We start from the raw sequence: 19,056 nt of genomic DNA on the forward strand, positions 1-19,056 counted from the left end.
CAGGTCTGTGGGTTTTTTAAGCCATAAATGAAGAGTAAAATCTTTGCTTCTTTTAAGCTGGAGCAGTGTCAGCTCCTTGATTATCCCCAGGGGATTTATCACAGTTGTATATTAACCATGGTGTGGGCACAGACACCAGCACTGGCTCGGGACCAGGCAGGATGTGGAGCTACAGAATTCCTGCCACGTTGGCAGTGCAGTAGTGAAGGGCAACAAGCAGTTTCAATGCTTTCCTGTGGAGCAGAATCTGTTCAGGGGCCCCATGGATGGCAGTGAGCCCTGCCAGAGCCAGCACTCAGATCTGCTGGCTCACCCTGCCTCAGCCAGGATCACTGGGGTGGCTCTGCATCAGGGCCCCCAAAGGCCTGGGAAAGCCCCTTGGCTCCAGGCACAGCATCTCCAGAGGGTGAGAAGCCAGCAGGGATGTGCAGTCAAATCCCAGCAGGGATGTGCAGTCAGATCCCAGCAGGGATGTGCAGTCAGACCCAAGCCCAGATGTGCAGACCCAAGCCCAGATGTGCAGTCAGATTCCAGCCCAGCTGTGCCAAGGGCTGGCCCTGGCAGGGTGTGCCTGGAGCAGCTGCTGCCCTGCCCAGCACTGCCCCAGGATGTCCCCATGGACAGGGCAACCCCAGGGCCCCAGCTGGAGCAGAGGGACTGTGGTGACCAGCCTGGGGCAGAGGGACTGTGGTGGCCCCAGCTGGAGCCAAAGGATTGTGGTGACCAGCCTGGAGCAGAGGGACTGTGGTGGCCCCAGCTGGAGCAGAAGGATGGTGGTGGCCCCAGCTGGAGCAAAGGGACTGTGGTGGCCCCAGCTGGAGCAAAGGGACTGTGGTGGCCCCAGCTGGAGCAGAAGGATGGTGGTGGCCCCAGCTGGAGCAGAGGGATGGTGGTGGCCCCAGCTGGAGCAAAGGGACTGTGGTGGCCCCAGCTGGAGCCAAAGGATTGTGGTGACCAGCCTGGAGCAGAGGGACTGTGGTGTCCCCAGCTGGAGCAGAGGGATGGTGGTGGCCCCAGCTGGAGCAAAGGGACTGTGGTGGCCCCAGCTGGAGCAGAGGGATGGTGGTGGCCCCAGCTGGAGCAAAGGGACTGTGGTGGCCCCAGCTGGAGCAGAGGGATGGTGGTGGCCCCAGCTGGAGCAGAAGGATGGTGGTGTCTGTGGTTTGGACAGCACCTGAGCCTTGTGCCAGCACAGACCAGCAGGCCTAATTAACCTCCCAGCCTTGACTGGAGCCATTGCCAGAGGCAGGCCCCACTTCTCCAAGGTGGCCTTGGTTCCTTCCAGCTCAGGTGCTGAGTTTGGAGGAATGCTGCTGCAGCCCAGATGGAGGAGGCCTGCACAGGCACTTGGGGCTGACAGGATTTCAGTCTGCTCCTGATAGGATCCCCATAGCTCGGTGGAGTTTCTGAGACTGAGCTCTTACATAACCAGAAACGACTTTTGGAGGGAAGTTTTGGTCCTCCCACTTTCCCAAGCTGTCCTTTCCACAAGAATTGCAAGGTGAACTTTGGCTGGAAGGACAGAGCTGATTTTGTAGCAGGGATGCTGAAGCCAGAGCTTGTTTTGGTCTGTCAAAAAACCAGGGATATTCTCTATCCAGGAATATCCTTTAAATGGCAATCCATGCTCTGCTCTTCTCCTGGCTCCCTTTTTCCCAGTGCAAGCAGCAGAAAGTCAGGAAGCACAGGCAGTGCTGGGGTGGAAAGAGCTGTGATGCTCTGGGACCCAGCCTGGGTTGTGTTACAGCAGGACACAAAGTCCTGAGTGTTCCTGATGGAAACCAGAGAAGTTGCAGTCACACCTCGTGTTCCTCCGAGCTCTTCTGGAATGTTCCTGGCCCTCCTCTCCCTGGTGAGCCAAGGAAGTGCTGGAGGACACTGCAACAGCTGGGACAGAATTCCCTGTGACACCAGCTCCTCTTTGCAGTGGGAGCTTCTCAGTGGCAGGAGTTTGTTCCCAGCCCTTCACAGTTATTCCTGCAGCAGGACTGCTCCTGCTTTTCTCCTGCATGGGAATGCAGATGTATTCCAAGGAGTGGGCAGGAGCTGGGAACTCCTGAGACATTTGGAATTAGAGTTGTCTCACCTGCAGCTCAGACATTTGCAGTTCATAACCATAATTACTTCTGGGAATCCCTGAGCTCCTTCTCAGGTGCCACAGCCCAGATGTGTCACCCTCAGGGATCTGTTCCCATCCAGTGGCTCTGGTGCTCCAGTCTGGATCCCAAGGTGCAGAATAGGAGCTGAATCCACCCTCTCCTCTCTCTGCATGCACCAAATGAAGCCTGACTAGGATGGATCCCAACCCTCCTCTCAGAAGCTCCGTGTCCATCACCTGTTCCCTGGGCCATCCATGCCCTCGGGCTCTTCACTGTCTGCTTTTCATCTATCAAAGGAAGGAAGGCACATCCTTTGTCAGTCTGACAGGGCTTCTCCCTGCCCCTGGCTGGAGCTCCCTGGGTTACAGCAGGGCTGGAGCTCTTTGAAAAACACCCGGAGGTGTGAGAGGAAAAGTCATTAGCACAGAAAAACCCTGGTGGCACAAAAGATCCTTCTGCAAACTGCTGCTCCAGCTTCATTAAAAGCACAGCTCCGGGCTCTCATTCCAACAGGATGGATTCGCTCTGGGTTATCTAAATGAGAATGATCATTTCTGCAGGGGGAGGAAAACAGAGCAAACCAGGAGGAATTATTCTGTATGAATTATGTGCTCAGCTTTCATACTGACCTATTGAGTCAGCAGTGAGAGCTGGATTTCCTAGAACAGCCTTTCATGCTGGATTTTGGAGATATTCTTCTTTTCAGCCCTGAAAGATCACTCAAATGGCCTTTCTCACACTGGCAGTGTGGCCTCCAGCCTGGATGCAGGGAAATAATGGAGTTAGCAGCAGTTATCCAAATCATTCATCCTTCTGGATTCCAGCATCCTTGTGCTCCCTCCTGGCAAGGCTTGGGTGCATGGGCATCGCTGTGGGCGTGTGACCCAGACATTCCAGCTGGACAGCCAGCTCCATTTGGAGCAGCAATTCCAGCTGGGAAAGTGTGATTGCTTTGCTGATAACAAAGGTTTCCTGCTGTTTTAGCTGTTGAGCTGCCTTCCTGTGGGATGAGAGGCTGATGTGGGGTGTGGGCAAAGGTGGCAGGCACACGGTGCCATGGTGAGGGGAGGAGCAGGATTGTTCCTGTTGGAGAAGCCAGGAGGTGTATGGATTTGGGCACACATCACACAGCCTGTCCCCTGTGTCACAAACCACCCTGACACTCATGTCCCTTGGAAGGTGATGCCACCTGAACCCCCCTGGATCAGGGGCTGTGTCACTTCTGACCTGTAAGAAAGTTGTGTTTGCAGCTTTATTTTCCACGTGAAGAACTGAGAGATGAGGAAAACCATGGTTCTCTTTTCCTTGCTCACCTGGGCAGGAGTGTAGCAGCAGAACACGAGGAGTACAAGAAAAAAGATGAATCAGATCCTCTTCCAGAAGCCTCTGCTGAGTTGGAGGCCGTTCCTTGTTGCATTTGATTCATGCAGAGACTGCAGCTGACACCCAGCACAAAGGCAGCTGCCACCATGGGTCACTGTGGAACACATATCCAGCAAGAACAGAAAGCAAAGAAGGGCATTGCAGCTAAAAAATGGAATTGTAGAGTTGATTCCTGAGGAGTGGCTGATGGTCCAGAAATATTTGCAACCAGCTTGTTTTATAGAAGGAGTTATGGAGCTTTTAATGGCAAATTAGAAGGCAAAGGTGCAGGGCAGCAGTAATAGGAGCCTCCACGAGCCAGATCTCATAAGCTCTTAGAGGTTTATTTCTCACCCAAGATAGCTCAGCTACCTTTGGAGGCATAAAATGAGCAGGGTGGCTTCTGTTGCAGTGTTGCAAAGAAAAATGTTTAATAAAAGGCAAAATAATAAACTCTTTACAGAGAAAAGCTGATCTAGGCGCAAGAGGTTCTTGCCCCTGGTGAAACACCTCACAAAAACCATTTGTTTCTTTATTCTCTTCTTTTTCTAGTAAGTTGCTCAGGTGGGACTTTTTGGCTCCTGTCCCATTGGCTATCCTTAAGTGTGAGGTGAAGTCCCCCAGGCCTATGAGATGCATTTTTCACCTAATCGAGGACAGAAACTTCTGAGCTTCTTTCCTTTTTAAGGGTACAGGGGATAGTTTTGTCACTGTCAACAAGAGGCACATTCCTATAGGAGGGGTGACTGATGAGGAGTTTGTATTTTGGTTTTTAAGCTGTTTCTCAGCTGGTTCTGTTTGCCTAGCTCTGTATTTTGGTTTTTCAGCAGGTTCTGCTTGCACACTGTGCCTGAGCTGAGCTGCTGCAGTTGTCTGTCCCTTCAGCAGGGTTCTGGAGCCTGACACTGTGTGCAATGACTCTGGGGACTGTTTGGGGGAGCTGCTGTCTCACCTGGCCCTGTGTGCCCGCAGATCTTCCACATGACCTACGACCTGGCCAGCGCCGTGGTGAGGATCGTCAATCTCATCGGGATGATGCTGCTGCTGTGCCACTGGGACGGCTGCCTGCAGTTCCTGGTGCCCATGCTGCAGGACTTCCCCGACGACTGCTGGGTGTCCCTCAACCGCATGGTGGTGAGTGCTGGCCAGGGAGCACTTGGACCTGCTTGTGTTTCCTCCTTTCTTCCCTGTTTTATCTTTTCCCCCTGTTTCCACTCTTCATCTTCCCAAAGAGTGAGGCCGATGCCAGGTGTTGTGTATTTCATTCCCTTGATCAGCTCGTAATAAATAATTAAAAATAAATATATATAAATAACAAAACATATATAAAATACTATATATTTATATAAAATATATAGTATATATTAAACATACTATATATATTATTATATATTTTATATATAATATAAAATGTAATATATAATAAAATTAAAATATAATATATAATATAATATTATACAAATATAATACATAATATATAATATAGAAATAGAAATAAATAATATAATATATAGTATGTAGTAGATAGTATATAATATATAATTAATATATATCTAGTATTTAGTATATAACCTATAATATATAATATACAATATAAACATATTTTATATATGTTATTTATATATTTTATATATATGTGTATATGTATATATGTATATGTGTACATATATCTATACATATCTATACATATATAGATAACATATATAAAATATATATTTCTATTGTATATTATATATTATAGGTTATATACATATATATAGATATACATATATATACACATATACATATATATACACACATATACACATAGATATATACACATATAGATTTATATATAAAGAATTAAATACAAATAACCTGCTCCGAGATGGTGGGCAGGGTCTCCCCTCTGGAGCATCCCACGTGCCATCCATGCTCCCCATGGCACCTCTCAGCCCTAAACGCAGCCCCTGGGTGGCCCCCCTGCAGCACCCACTGCCATCCCCCAGCTTCCCGTTCCTCCTTTCATCCCCCGGGGCCGTCCCGCCGCTTCCCGGGGCTGTGGGCATGGAGGCAGGTCCTGCAGGGACACAGTGCGGGACAGGGAGGCAGGTCCTGCAGGGACACAATGCGGGACAGGGAGGCAGGTCCTGCAGGGACACAGTGCCGGGGTTTCGGGCAGGTCCTGCAGGGACACAGCGCCGGGACAGGGAGGCAGGTCCTGCAGGGACACAGTGTGGGACAGGGAGGCAGATCCTGCAGGGACACAGTGCCGGGATTTGGGGGCAGGTCCTGCAGGGACACAGTGCCGGGGTTTGGGGACAGGTCCTGCAGGGACAGTGCCGGGGTTTGGGGGCAGGTCCTGCAGGGACACAGCGCCGGGACAGGGAGGCAGATCCTGCAGGGACAGTGCCGGGTTTGGGGGCAGGTCCTGCAGGGACACAGTGCCGGGGTTTGGGGACAGGTCCTGCAGGGACACAGCGCCGGGACAGGGAGGCAGGTCCTGCAGGGACAGTGCCGGGTTTGGGGGCAGGTCCTGCAGGGACACAGTGCCGGGGTTTGGGGACAGGTCCTGCAGGGACACAGCGCCGGGACAGGGAGGCAGGTCCTGCAGGGACAGTGCCGGGTTTGGGGGCAGATCCTGCAGGGACACAGTGCGGGACAGGGAGGCAGGTCCTGCAGGGACACAGTGCCGGGGTTTGGGGGCAGGTCCTGCAGGAACACAGTGCCGGGGTTTGGGGGCAGGTCCTGCAGGGACAGTGTCGGGGTTTGGGGGCAGGTCCTGCAGGGACACAGTGCCGGGGTTTGGGGGCAGGTCCTGCAGGGACAGTGCCGGGGTTTGGGGGCAGGTCCTGCAGGGACACAGTGCCGGGGTTTGGGGGCAGGTCCTGCAGGGACAGTCCCGAGACTCGGAGCAGGACCGGCCCCGGCAGAGCCGCAGATGGCAGGAGCCAGGCTCCCTCTCCTGGCACGTAGCAGCAAGGAGCAGGCATGGAAGCTGCTTCCCGCTGGAATCTGAGTATGTGGAGTCCCAGAGACAGGGCCGGGGCTGATCCATAATTGCCATTGCTGGTCCCTTTGCCCCATGCCCCCTGGAAGGGTCGGTGTGACCCAGCACCCTGGAGTGAGCCAGGGTCACGGGATGAGGAGCCAGGCTGCCCAGTGCCATCCCAAGCTGTGCCCTGCTGTTGCTGGGAGGGACTTGGACACCATATGGCAAAGGCAGGGCGAATTCATGGTACCTTTCAACCATCTTGCTGAGAATCCAGGAGCTTTTATTCAAAGGGACAATGTCCAGTTGATTAAGCAGCAAAAACTGACAAAGCTTAAAAAATTGCCTGTTACTACAGTTCTTAACCTCCAGATTCCCCCAGCCAATTTCTTCTTGAATAAAGGAAATAATCAAGCACTGGGGAAGAACAGAACAAATGTAAAATGTATCAAAGATGTGCCAGCCTGCCGTGCCTCCCACATGCACGGCTGTGGGCACAGGCTGCCTGTGCCTGGAGGAGTGAGCATCCATGGAAAAGTCATCTGTTTGCTGTTTATTTATTCATTTCTCCTCTCTGCAATAATGGTTCTCTTCCTGCTGCTGCCAGACTGGCAGTTCTGGAGCCTGGAACCCTCTGCTTATCTCCAGCAGAACAACAACTGTGCAGCAGCTGCCTGGGCTTCCCCATGCTGCCTTTTCTTTATTTATGTGGCAGGAGCAGTCAGAGATTGGGGCCCCATTGTGCTGCTCAGGGCCAGGAGGACACTCAGCTCCTCATGCCAGGGAGCTCAGAGGTGCAGGTGGCCTCATCCCCCTCCTGGGGGTGCCTTGGCCATGGCAGGATGGCTTCAGAGCAGCAGATTTGGAGCACAATTCCCTCACCCCAACGTTTGGCTGTGATGGCAGCAGCAGCTCCTGGCTCTCCCCATCCATCCCTCAGGGCAGAGGTGCAGGCTGGGCTTGAAGCTGCCAGCTGTAGTCAAAGGGAAGGCTCTGCAAAAGTGGCAGGACATGGGACAGAGGAAGAAAAGAGGCAAATCCCAGCAGCAAGGCTGGGGAGAGGGTGGAGGATGCATTGCAGAGGCAGGAATGCTCAGCAGGCTCCAGGAGGGCAGGGGAGGGAGCTCCTCTCCAGAGCAGAGCTTTCCTCATGCTGCAGCCTTGTCTTCCCAGCCTTGAGAGCCTCTGAAGCTGGGAATTAAACTTGCCTTGGGAGATTTTTTTTCTGCTTCTTCCCTGCAGCTAAATCACCTTTTTTTTTTTCTTTTTTTTTTTGTTCCACTTAAAAGAAGTGAAAAAAAAAATCATTATCTCTGAAAATGGAGCTTCAGGAAAGTGGATGAAGAACTGGAGAGATGCCCCACCTAGAGTTCAGGGGGCTTCCACTCCAGAAGCTGTTCAGGAATATGCCAACTCCAAAATAGCATGGGATTAGAATATTTAACAAAGAGTGCAGTAGTTCTTTGGGAAAAAAAAAGGTGTTTTTCTCCCAGTAATGTCCTTTATTCTCCTGAGAAGATTTGCAGGCATGTCACTGGGACCAGCAGTGGATGTGGGAGGCAATATCAGTGAAACAATTTACATCTGATCTGGAGGGGAGTATTGAGAGAGGCCAAGGAGGCAGGAAACAAGGAACTGGAGCTCTGGGCTCTTCTCAGGCTTTGGTGGCAGGATGTGGATGGAAGGTTCCAGCATGGCTCTGTGTGATGGACACAGCTGGGAGGGGAGAGGCCAGGGTGGCCTCTGTGCCAGGGATTTTGGGACGTTCTGTACCAGCCTGGTGGGAGCTCTGAGGAGATAAATAAATATCCTTGTGTGCAGCATGGCTGCCCTGATTGCACACAGGAGCCAGACATTTGGGGAAAAGGGGAATCTTCTGGAGCTGCTGCAGCCAAGGGGAGCTGGGAGTGAGGTCCAGATGCTTTGGAGGCTCTGTCTGTGAGTGTGTTGGTGCTGCTCCTCCTCTGCTCTGGGGTTTCCCACCACTTGGCACTCTGTAAAACCAGCCCTCATTTCCATGCTGCAGGGAAAGAAGATTGATCACCTCCCATCTGCTTCCTAAAGGTTTGATCCTCATCCAGGGGATTTGTGAAGGGTCTGGTGTTGCCAAAATCATCTCAGAGCCCCGATAAATCGCCGAGTCTGGTTCCTCTGGGTGTTTTCCACATGCCTCATGTTCCATTTCAGCAGCCATGGAAGCAGTGGGTGTCTGGCTGCTCCTGGAGCTGCAGGGCAGGATGTTTGCAGTATTAATTGCTGAGTCCCAGTCCCAGGGGCTTCAGCATTAGCTTTCCTGCCGTGCATTTTATTAAAAACTGCAAACACTGGTGAGTCAGCTGCAGAGTGCGTGCTGCTCCCCCAGAGCTGACCTGGCAGCTCCTCTCCCAGAGATGTGAACTCTGCTGAGCCCTGAAAGCTGCTGGGCACACGTGGCCTCCTCCCCTGGGTGCTGTGCTGACCCCACACACCCTGCAGAGAGGGCAGAGATCCCTGAGGGCAGGGCAGCAAACCCTGCTCAGCCTCCCCTCCACCAGAGCACATCCCCGTGGGGCTCTGCTCCTCCCTGCTCCCTGCTGGGGGCTGCTGATGGAAAGGGGCAAGAGGAATGGCTGCAGAGTGTGGGAGAGAGCAATCCTGCATGGATCTGCTGTGATTCCCAGCTCCCCCCGAGCCTCTGGGCCAGCCCAGCCCTCCTGCTCTCCCTCAGCAGGCACAGGAACCTGCAGCAGATTCCATGTTCTAGAACAGCTGTCAGGAGCAGGGCTGCTCCCATGGGGTGGGAACATGGAGCCCAGGGTGGCAGGCACAGGAATCAGGGAGATTCCATGTTCTAGCACAGCTGTCAGGAGCAGGGCTGCTCCCATGGGGTGGGATCCTGGAGCTGAGGGTGACAGGCACAGGAATCTGAGGGAGATTCCATGTTCTAGAACAGCTGTCAGGAGCAGCTGGAGCAGGGCTGCTCCATGGGGTGGGAACATGGAGCTGAGGGTGACAGGCACAGGAATCTGAGGGAGATTCCATGTTCTAGAACAGCTGTCAGGAGCAGGGCTGCTCCCATGGGGTGGGAACATGGAGCCCAGAGTGACAGGCACAGGAATCTGAGGGAGATTCCATGTTCTAGAACAGCTGTCAGGAGCAGGGCTGCTCCCATGGGGTGGGATCCTGGAGCTGAGGGTGACAGGCACAGGAATCTGAGGGAGATTCCATGTTCTAGCACAGCTGTCAGGAGCAGGGCTGCTCCATGGGGTGGGATCCTGGAGCTGAGGGTGACAGGCACAGGAACCTATAGGAGATTCCATGTTCTAGAACAGCTGTCAGGAGCAGGGCTGCTCCATGGGGTGGGAACATGGAGCCCAGGGTGACAGGCACTGGGAGTGCCCTCCTCATCTGGGGCCAGAACCAGTCCAAAGCAGGATGGGCAGGGCAGAGCAGCCCATAACTGGGAATATTGACCTTTCCAGGGAAGGCAGGGTGCCAGGCACTCCAGGACTGCCCAGGAAGGCCAGCTGGGAGCAGCATGAGATGGGCACAGCAGCAGGGATGGAAAGGAGGCAGAAGCACTCTGTGCACAGCCCTGGGTACAGGTACCATGCCCAGGCAAGGTGTGGGTGCCCAGCTCTGGATCTCCAGGAGCACAGGGTGCTTGGGAGGGCTCCAGGAAAGGCTGCCTGGGACCACTGGGACTGGGGCACTCAGAGAAGATCCCTGCTGTCAGGTGGAGCCCATGTGAGCTTCCCTTGGAAACAAGCCCAGAACAGGCAGGTTCTGTCCAAAGTGAAGTTTAACCTGTCATCTCCATGTGTTCCTCACTACTCCCACCCTTTCAGCTGGATCTGGAGGGGTGTTTTCCCAGCCCAGCAGTTCCAGAGGTGAGCAGGGATGGTCTGAGACAGCTCCTGGGTTCTCCAAGTGTTAATGGTGTAAGTCAGGCATAACATTTTTCTTTGGGGACTTTGTCTGTGACAAAGCTGGTGCTGCTCTTCCTCTGCTCTGGGGTTTCCCACTTGGCACTCCATAAAACCAGCCCTCATTTCCATGCTGCAGGGCAAGAAGATTCATCACCTCCATGATAGGATTACACCCCTATCCCAAGAACTTCCAGTACTTCTCCATGTCTTTACTCATCTCACTCCTCCTCTCCAGGGAGGATTCAAGCACACACACTCACATGTACATCAGAACCAAAATACTCTGTCAGACACCACAGTTTGCCTCCAGGTGCTTCTGTAAGGTACTACAGAACCCAGCAGTGCCTTTGAAGTGTTCCAGGGAAGTGCCTCCAAGTATTCAAAGGTGGATCTGAGCAGGCCAGACTCTAATGCCAGAGAAGCCCTTCCAGCACTGCCAGTGTGGATGTTAAAAACAACCCAGTCAGAAACTGCTTCAAAGTCATTTCACTGCCTTTTGCAGAGTCTCTTGGTGCCTCTGAGATAACCCCCTCTTGACTGTGAGCAGGCACAGAGCTGTAGCTCTGCTTTTGCATGCTTTGGGATTTGCTTAACGAGGAGTCATTTTCCCCCTGCAGTTTAAGGCCTCATTTCCCTGCCCTAATGGGCCATTTTAGCCACTCCAGTGTCTGTGGAGTGGTGCTGCAGTGGGGGCTGGTGTAGGTGGGTGTTAGATAGGGTATGGCTCTTACAGCAATGAGCTGTGGCAGTGTGAGACACCTGGTGCTGATAAACCCGTGGCCACACTGCATCTGGAACCTCTTCTAGCCTGGCCTAAAGTACTGAGGGCTTGACCTGTCTGCTCATCCTGGGGAAAACAAAAAACCTGAAAGCTAAAGAGGTACCAGGACCTGTAAGTGAAGAATCATCACAGAGCATCCAGTGCTCTTCACACTTGGTACCCTGAAGATAATTGCTCTGAAAGGCTTCCCCTTCACAGGAGTGCCTCTCTCTGAGCAGTCCTTGATGTGCTCTCCCAGCAGAGCTCAGGGTTTGTTTGGAAAGCTCTGTGTTTTCCTGCAGCTCCCACCCCCCCAAATCTGTCATCCCTCAGCCATCCCTCAGTCTGGCACCCTCAGCCTGTCCTCACAGGAGCCCTGCTGCTGCTGGGGCTCAGAGCTGTGCAATTCCCAGGGAGTTCTGTGCAGGCTGCAGGGGCTCTGCATGCTGGATGTCAGAGTTTTGGATGACTAATTCCTACAAAACACTGGCAAGCTTCCTTGTAAACAGCACTCCTCAGTTGCTGGAAGAATGGCTTTTAAACCTCCAGCCTGCCTGGTACCCAGATGTTCACAGCCACTAAAGAGCCTGGCAGCCTGTTTTCCAGCTCAGCTATCACTGCTCTGTCTGCCCAGATTCCCTTTGGATTTCCCTCAGCTTCCTTTGTCCCTGCTCTCAGGTCTGTGCTGCCCTGTTAAACTACTGCCACACTGAACTCAGAGGGCAGCAGCATCCCTGCAGCAGCCAGAGAGGAATGGGGAAGGAATTCCTTCAGCAAGGGATGGGACAGGGCAGCTGCACTGCTCCCTGTGCCCCACACCATGGACTGTGAGACTCCACAGCACTGGCAATGAGCTCCCACCTTTGCAGGGATGCAGCATCTTAAGCAGAGTGGCCAAATGTGACAGCTGCCTGCTGCTGCCTCAGCATGAGGGACAATGCATGGGCTAAAGCCAGGGAAGTCACAGCAGCTGCCATGCCCTGAGTGCAGGACCATGGCCTCAGAGTGCCAGGAGTGCAGGGCTGAGGGAAGGGGGCTCCTGGAAGGGCAGGATGCCTGTGGCAGCTCTGTGGAAGGCCTGGTGCCCACACAGAGCACAAGTGGCTCTGGAAAATGCCACAAAACCTGGGGGTGGAAACCAAAAATGCCACAAAACCTGGGGGTGGAAACCAAAAATTGCCACAAAACCTGGGGGTAGAAACCAAAAATGCCACAAAACCTGGGGGTGGAAACCAAAAATGCCACAAAACCTGGGATTGGAAACCAAAAATGCCACAAAACCTGGGGGTGGAAACCAAAAATGCCACAAAACCTGGGGGTGGAAACCAAAAATTGCCACAAAACCTGGGGGTAGAAACCAAAAATGCCACAAAACCTGGGGGTGGAAACCAAAAATGCCACAAAACCTGGGATTGGAAACCAAAAATGCCACAAAACCTGGGGGTGGAAACCAAAAATGCCACAAAACCTGCAGTCACCCAGCCCTTCTTGGCCAGGCTCAGAGCCCAGCCTTGAGGCACAGGAGCAGGAGGGGTCACTCCTTTGGCCTCACTCCTCTGGCAGCTCCTGTGGCCAGACCCTTCCTGTGCCCTGGCCAGGGGACAAACTCCCTGTGCCCTGTCCTGTCCTGTGTGCAGCTCCTTTGGGCTCCTCACACACGAGCCAAGGGCACAGCCAGCAGCAGTCACCAATGGCCACTTTGTCTCTGGCCCCTCTCTCTTGGCTGCAGGGTGGTTTTTCCAGGTTCCTGCTCTGTTGGGAGGTGAGCCCAGACAGGCTGGCACCAGCAGCAGGAGCAGTCCCTGCTGGGCTGTGGCTGTGCCACTGCTCCCTTGTCAGCTCTGCTGTCACTTGTGTGGCTTTGCCCTTCTTGCTGCAGTGGGAATCAGGCCTGGCTTGCATAATGAAACTGAATCTGGCCAGGTAATGCTATCAGCTGCCTTTGTCCATGTGCTTATCTCCTAACCCAGCATCAGCCCTGGGCAGAGGTTCTAGCCCTGTGCCCAGCTCCCAGCCAGTTCTGTCACTGTTTGCTCCCTGTAAGGTCCATGAGAAGTTTCCATGGGCATCAGTGGCACTGAGAGCTGCCTGCAGGGAGGTCATCAGCCATCCCCATGACTGTGATGAGACACCTCCAGGAGGTGCCCAGTGAGCTCCAGAGCTCCCAGCACTGCTGGCCACTGGTGCTCTGGATGGAGGTCACAGGAGAACTCCTTGTTTATTGGCAAGCCAGCAGCAGGCCTGTGCAGTGACCTTCCAGGCTGCCACAGCAGATGTGCCTGCAGAGCTCCATCCATAACCTTGGCCCTCCCAGGAGCAGGGATCAGCTGAGCAATGCCCAGTGCTGTCACCCAGCAGAGGCATTTTCACATCCTTGTAGGAGCCATGTGTGATGCCAGAGCAGTTACTTGTCGAGGTTTCACAGCAAGAACTTGCTGGCAGATAATACCCACAGGATGGCAAATGCACCTCGAGCTGTTCCATGAGCTCAGGCTAAGCCTGAGTGCTGTCCCACCAGGAAACTTGTGCTGGTTTTTCTCTCTGTGCCATGCTGAGGTGTGCCTGTGTGAGCTGCAGTGGAGAGCACAAGGTGTCTCAGCACTCTCTCCTGGCAGGATGTTGCTGCTCTCAAATGAAACCATTTGTAGTTCCTCAGCTCTCTGAAAAAGCCCAGTTTTGCACTGAGAAGAACTTGCTGTCCAGACATTACCAACTTCATTTTCTGCCCTTCTCATCTCTCCAGGTAATGACCAGAGACCTTGGCCATTTCCTAAATTGCTGGGCAGTGATTTTCCTCACTCTCAGGTCCTGCTGCTGGCAGCCTTGCTCAGGCTCTCTGTTTCAGTTCTCAGTTCAAGTCCATTTCCCAGGGGTGGAAATGATTTGCTTCAGTTCCCTCTCCCACTTGTGGGTCATTGTGAAAATCTCCCAGTGCATCATCTGGGTTTATCCCAGGTTACCAGCGGGGTACTCTGGCTGCCTTCCCTGCTGGGAAAAGCACATGGAGTCTCTAAAAACCAGGGCCAAAGTGGTGATCTCAGATCTGGGATCTGGGCTTATTTTTCCAAATGGACTGAGCTGGGCTTGTTGGGCCGTGAGGGCTCTGAAATTAAATTTCTTGTGTAACAAAGAGTAAATTTCTTGTGTTGAGGTGCCTCCAACAGGGATTTTTGGGTGCAGTTGAGGGCATTGAGGTGTAGGGTATTAGTGAGGGATACAGGAGTTATGGGGGCTCTGAGGGCATTGAGGTGTAGGGGCTCAGTGAGGGATACAGGAGTTATGGGGGCATTGAGGTGTAGGGGCTCAGTGAGGGATATGGGAGTTATGGGGGCATTGAGGGGTTTGAGGTGTAGGGTCTCAGAGATCTGGGAATTATGGGGCTATGGGGGCATTGAGATGTTGAGGCTCAGTGAGGGATACAGGAGTTATGGGGGCTCTGAGGGCATTGAGGTGTAGGGTCTCAGAGATCTGGGAGTTATGGGGCTATGGGGGCATTGAGATGTAGGGGCTCAGTGAGGGATATGGGAGTTATGGGGGCTCTGAGGGATTTGAGGCTTGAGACTCCATATCCCTCCTTGCTTTCAAAGACCCCCCATCCCTCCAAGCTACCTAAGAATTATATATCCTGTGTAACACATCAAAGTGCCTCCAACAGGGATTTTGGGGTGCAGTGCCAGGGGTGCTTTCCTGCCCCCTAGCCCTGTCAGTGTGCTGAAGCTGTGCCCTGTCCCTGCAGAACGACTCCTGGGGCAAGCAGTACTCGTACGCCCTGTTCAAGGCCATGAGCCACATGCTGTGCATCGGCTACGGGCAGCAGGCGCCGGTGGGGATGTCGGACGTGTGGCTCACCATGCTCAGCATGATCGTGGGGGCCACCTGCTACGCCATGTTCATCGGCCATGCCACCGCCCTCATCCAGTCCCTGGACTCCTCGCGCCGCCAGTACCAGGAGAAGGTAAGGACAGCCCTGCTGGGGTGGGCTGCTCGCTGTGCGCTCTGGGGGGAGCCCAGGGTGGTCTCTGTGATGTCTGGGGGGAGCCCAGGGTGGTCTCTGTGCTCTCTGGGGGGAGCCCAGGGTGGTCTCTGTGCTGTGTTGGGGGGGGAGCCCAGGGTGGTCTCTGTGCTGTCTGGGGAGAGCCCAGGGTGCTCGCTGTGCGCTCTGGGGGGAGCCCAGGGTGGTCTCTGTGCTCTCTGGGGGGAGCCCAGGGTGGTCTCTGTGATGTCTGGGGGGAGCCCAGGGTGGTCTCTGTGATATCTGGGGGGAGCCCAGGGTGGTCTCTGTGATGTCTGGGGGGAGCCCAGGGTGGTCTCTGTGCTCTCGGGGGGGAGCCCAGGGTGGTCTCTATGCTGTCTGGGGAGAGCCTGGGCTGGTCTCTGTGCTCTCTGGGGGGAGCCCAGGGTGGTCTCTGTGCTCTCTGGGGGGAGCCCAGGGTGGTCTCTGTGCTGGTTGGGGGGGAGCCCAGGATGGTCTCTGTGCTGTTTGGGGGGAGCCTGGGCTGGTCTTTGTGCTGTCTGAGAGGATCCCGGGATGGTCTCTGTGCTATCCAGAGGGAGCCCAGGGTGGTCTCTGTGCTATCCAGAGGGAGGATGGGGTGGTCTCTGTGCTGTCTGGGGAGAGCCCAGGGTGGTCTCTGTGATATCCAGAGGGAGTCCAGGGTGGTTCTCTTGCTGTGAGGAGGGAGCCTGGGGTGGTTTCCTTGCTGTGTGGGGGGAGGCTGGGGTGGTCTCTCTGCTGTCCAGAGGGAGCCCAGGGTGGTCTCTGTGATATCCAGAGGGAGCCCAGGGTGGTCTTTGTGATATCCAGAGGGAGCCCAGGGTGGTCTTTGTGATATCTAGAGAGAGGCCAGGCTGGTCTCTGTGATACCTGGAAGGAGGCCAGGGTGGTCTCTGTGCTGTCCAGAGGGAGGATGGGGTGGTCTCTGTGCTGCCCGGGGTGGTCTCTGTGATATCCAGAGGGAGCCCAGGGTGGTCTCTGTGCTGTCCAGAGGGAGGATGGGGTGGTCTTTCTGCTGTCTGCGGGGAGCCCAGGGTGTTCTCTGTGCTGCCCAGAGGGAGCCTGGGGTGGTCTCTGTGCTGCCCAGGGTGGTCTCTGTGATATGCACAGGCAGCCCAGAGTGGTTTCCTTGCAGTGAGGAGGGAGCCAGCACTGTCAGTGTGAGAGGCCAGGGCGCTGTTCCATTCCCCCTCATCCCCATCCATCCACTCCCACACCCCTCAGCAGGAAACAGCAGCAGGATCAGTTTACAGCAGGGCAGGGAGATGGTTGTTGTTGTCTCTGCCTGTCATTGTACACCACGTTATCAATGTCACCAGTACCTAAAATTTTAAGTCACTTCTTCCTTTCCCACATCTTGTTTCAAACCCCAAGTGAATGTTCCAGAATGTGCAGCTTTTGTTTAGCAAGTGCTCTCTTTGAAAGTATCCAGATTATTCACTCCAGTGCTCTGAGTGAAGCTGCAGAACAGCCCCCAAAGCCCAGATCAAGGCTCAGAGCTCAGAGCAGGTTCCCCAGGTAGCTGTGGAATTAATGGCACCATTGTTGGACTGCAGAATGGAGGGCACAGCCAGAAATGTCACATCTGATCAGACTGCCACAGTCACTGAATCTGGGAGCTGGGCAGGGCATCCAAAAAATGCAGCTGCCCTCAGTTATGGGGCTGGGGAGGTTTTATGGCCTGGGTCTTGTGGGTCTTTGAGCTGGAGATTAGGAAGAGGAATTGTTCCTATTCCGACCCTGCCAGGTGCAGTTTAGTGAGAGGGGAGCTGTGACTCAAATGGGGAAACTGTGACCAGCAGGCCCTGCTCAGGTGAATTTTAAGTTCAGGGAGGAGGTGGGATGACCTTGGAACAGGTTTGGGACACAGGAATTCCAAAGGGAGAAGAGCAGGGCAGAGAGGGAGAGCAAAGGAGACCAGAGGTTGACTCATGCTTGGAGCATAGGGAAGATCCCAAACCACAGCTAGAGCTAAAGGAGGGGGAATGCCCAGGAGAAGAGTGTGGAGGCCTGGCATGCATCCAGAGCATCCAGAGTTTTAGCTCTGTGTCACAGCTGAGCCAGGCTGATCCCCACAGAGAGCAGGGCACGCCAAAGAGAAGGACACTGCAGCACTGGGAGTGCAGGCTGATCAAATCTCAGGATGCAGAGTATTTATTCAAATGTGTTTGAAGTAGCACAGAAGTCAAGGACTGATCTGCAAAGCCAACCACCTGGGCAGCCTGGCACAGCCAGCCCTGCACCTGCAGCACTGGGCACTCCAGGCTCTGCCTCCAGCCTGTGCTCACACAAGGGCACAGCTTGAGCCTGGCACTTGGATCCCAGGCAGAGCTCAGGAAAATCAGTGCCCAGGAAGGCAGCAGGGACTGCAGAGAGGGTGGCAGGGACAGTGAGGAGTGTGAAAGCCTCATTAGAACGTGGGGATGTGAGTGAGAGGGTTAACAGACCCAGGAGAGGAGCTGTGACAGAGGGGAGAGGGTTGAACCAAGGGTGTATTTCCTGTGGCAGGTTCATCTCCCAAGTTATCCTGTGAGGATCAAAGCCTCAGGGATTGAGTGCATTCATTTTCCTCTTGCAAATGGGACAAGTGATGGCCTAAAAACAAATATGTATTTACTTTGTGCATTCCTTAGCACTTGAATAGCCATGATTAAAATGAGGCTGCTGCGTGATTTGCAGCCCTGCAACTCAATTTAGTTCAGTCCTCCTGGGACAAAGTGTCTGCTGAAGCAGATTAGACAGAGAATCTCAACAAGTTTGGAGGTTGATTGGTAGAAGCCAGCAGCAATTGAGAGACCTCTGCTGAGCACCCTGTGGGCTCTGCCTGTCCCTCAGCACAGCCCAGCCTGCAGGGGCCTGGGGAGCTGTGCTGGGAGTGGCCAAGGAAAGGGACACCGTGGAGAGGGAGAGGAACAGCACAAACACAAACAGGAGAGCAGGTTACAGCTGGAACTGCCCTGGGAGGCTCTGCTGTGCAGGACTCTCAGGACAAGGTTCAGGAGTGGGGTTTTGGGGAGGTTTCAGATTGTCCAGACTTCTGCCAACCCACTGCTTCTTCCCTTGGACAAGCAGGGCTTTGGAAAAGAGGAATAAAAGCCAAGCTGTGCTGTCTGTTGGCTTCAGGAGCAGGCTTGTCTCGCTCTGCCTTGGATTCTCTGAACACTGGGATATTCAATCCCTCTCCTGTCAGAATCTCCTCCTGGACCTCTCACTTCATGCTGTGCTGGTTGTGCAAGGCAGGGCTGGGTGGATCCATGGGGAATTGGCCAGGGAGGTGCTGAGGTTCCTGGGTACCTGTCCCCTGTGGCACAGAGCCCTCCCAGCCCATGCAGGGGGCACAGCCATGGTGCAGGGCCAGCCCTGGCCTCCAGATGGGAGCAGCTCTTTGGATGGGGCTCTCTGAAGGGACTGTTTGACCTCCAGCCCCAGAGGCAAAGGGAGGAGGGACCTGTCTGTCCCAACAGAGTTTCCCATGGTCACAGAGTCAGCAGCAGGGTCAGGAGCTGATCTTCCCTCTTAACCTCACCTGGAGTTTAACTCCACAGTATCCTGCATGTTTCCTGCACATGAGACACCACCACCACAGCTCCTTCCTGAGGGATTCTGCCAGAACAATGTCCCCAGGTGCTGTTGAGCACTGTGGTGTTGTACCTGAATGGATGGGACAGCTCTGACCAAGAGCTGAGCCTGTTCTCACCCAGGGCTCCCTGGCCCTGTGCTCAGCTGGGCACACCTTCCTGGCTCCCCAGAGCCTCATCTCTTCTCCCACATTCATTTTCTGTCACATCAGTGGGTTGAAAGAGATTATTTTTGAGCCCATGAGTGCCAGAGCTGGTGCAGGTGCAGGTGAAGGGGGTCAAGGACAGGAGCAGGGGTACAGGACCCTCTGCAGCTGTTCATGGATCAGCTCCAGCCTTTATTCATCACTGGCTGCAGAATTCCCCCCCCCAGGCTCACATCAG

The 19,056-nt window shown here is 54.1% G+C and overlaps 1 protein-coding gene across 1 annotated transcript in view; it reads left to right on the forward strand.

The window, feature by feature from the left end:
• HCN4 (hyperpolarization activated cyclic nucleotide gated potassium channel 4) overlaps window positions 1-19,056 on the forward strand; it is a 110,764-nt gene that overhangs the window by 61,231 nt on the left and 30,477 nt on the right. The window contains exons 3-4 of the mRNA XM_071441881.1: window positions 4,434-4,595; window positions 14,837-15,055. Of these exons, the coding sequence (XP_071297982.1) occupies window positions 4,434-4,595; window positions 14,837-15,055 (381 nt within the window). The remainder of the gene's footprint in view (window positions 1-4,433; window positions 4,596-14,836; window positions 15,056-19,056) is intronic.

Source organism: Agelaius tricolor, unplaced genomic scaffold (assembly GCF_023055355.1).
Source record: "Agelaius tricolor isolate 1412-34295 unplaced genomic scaffold, bAgeTri1.0.p SCAF_16, whole genome shotgun sequence".
Classification (NCBI taxonomy): domain Eukaryota; kingdom Metazoa; phylum Chordata; class Aves; order Passeriformes; family Icteridae; genus Agelaius; species Agelaius tricolor.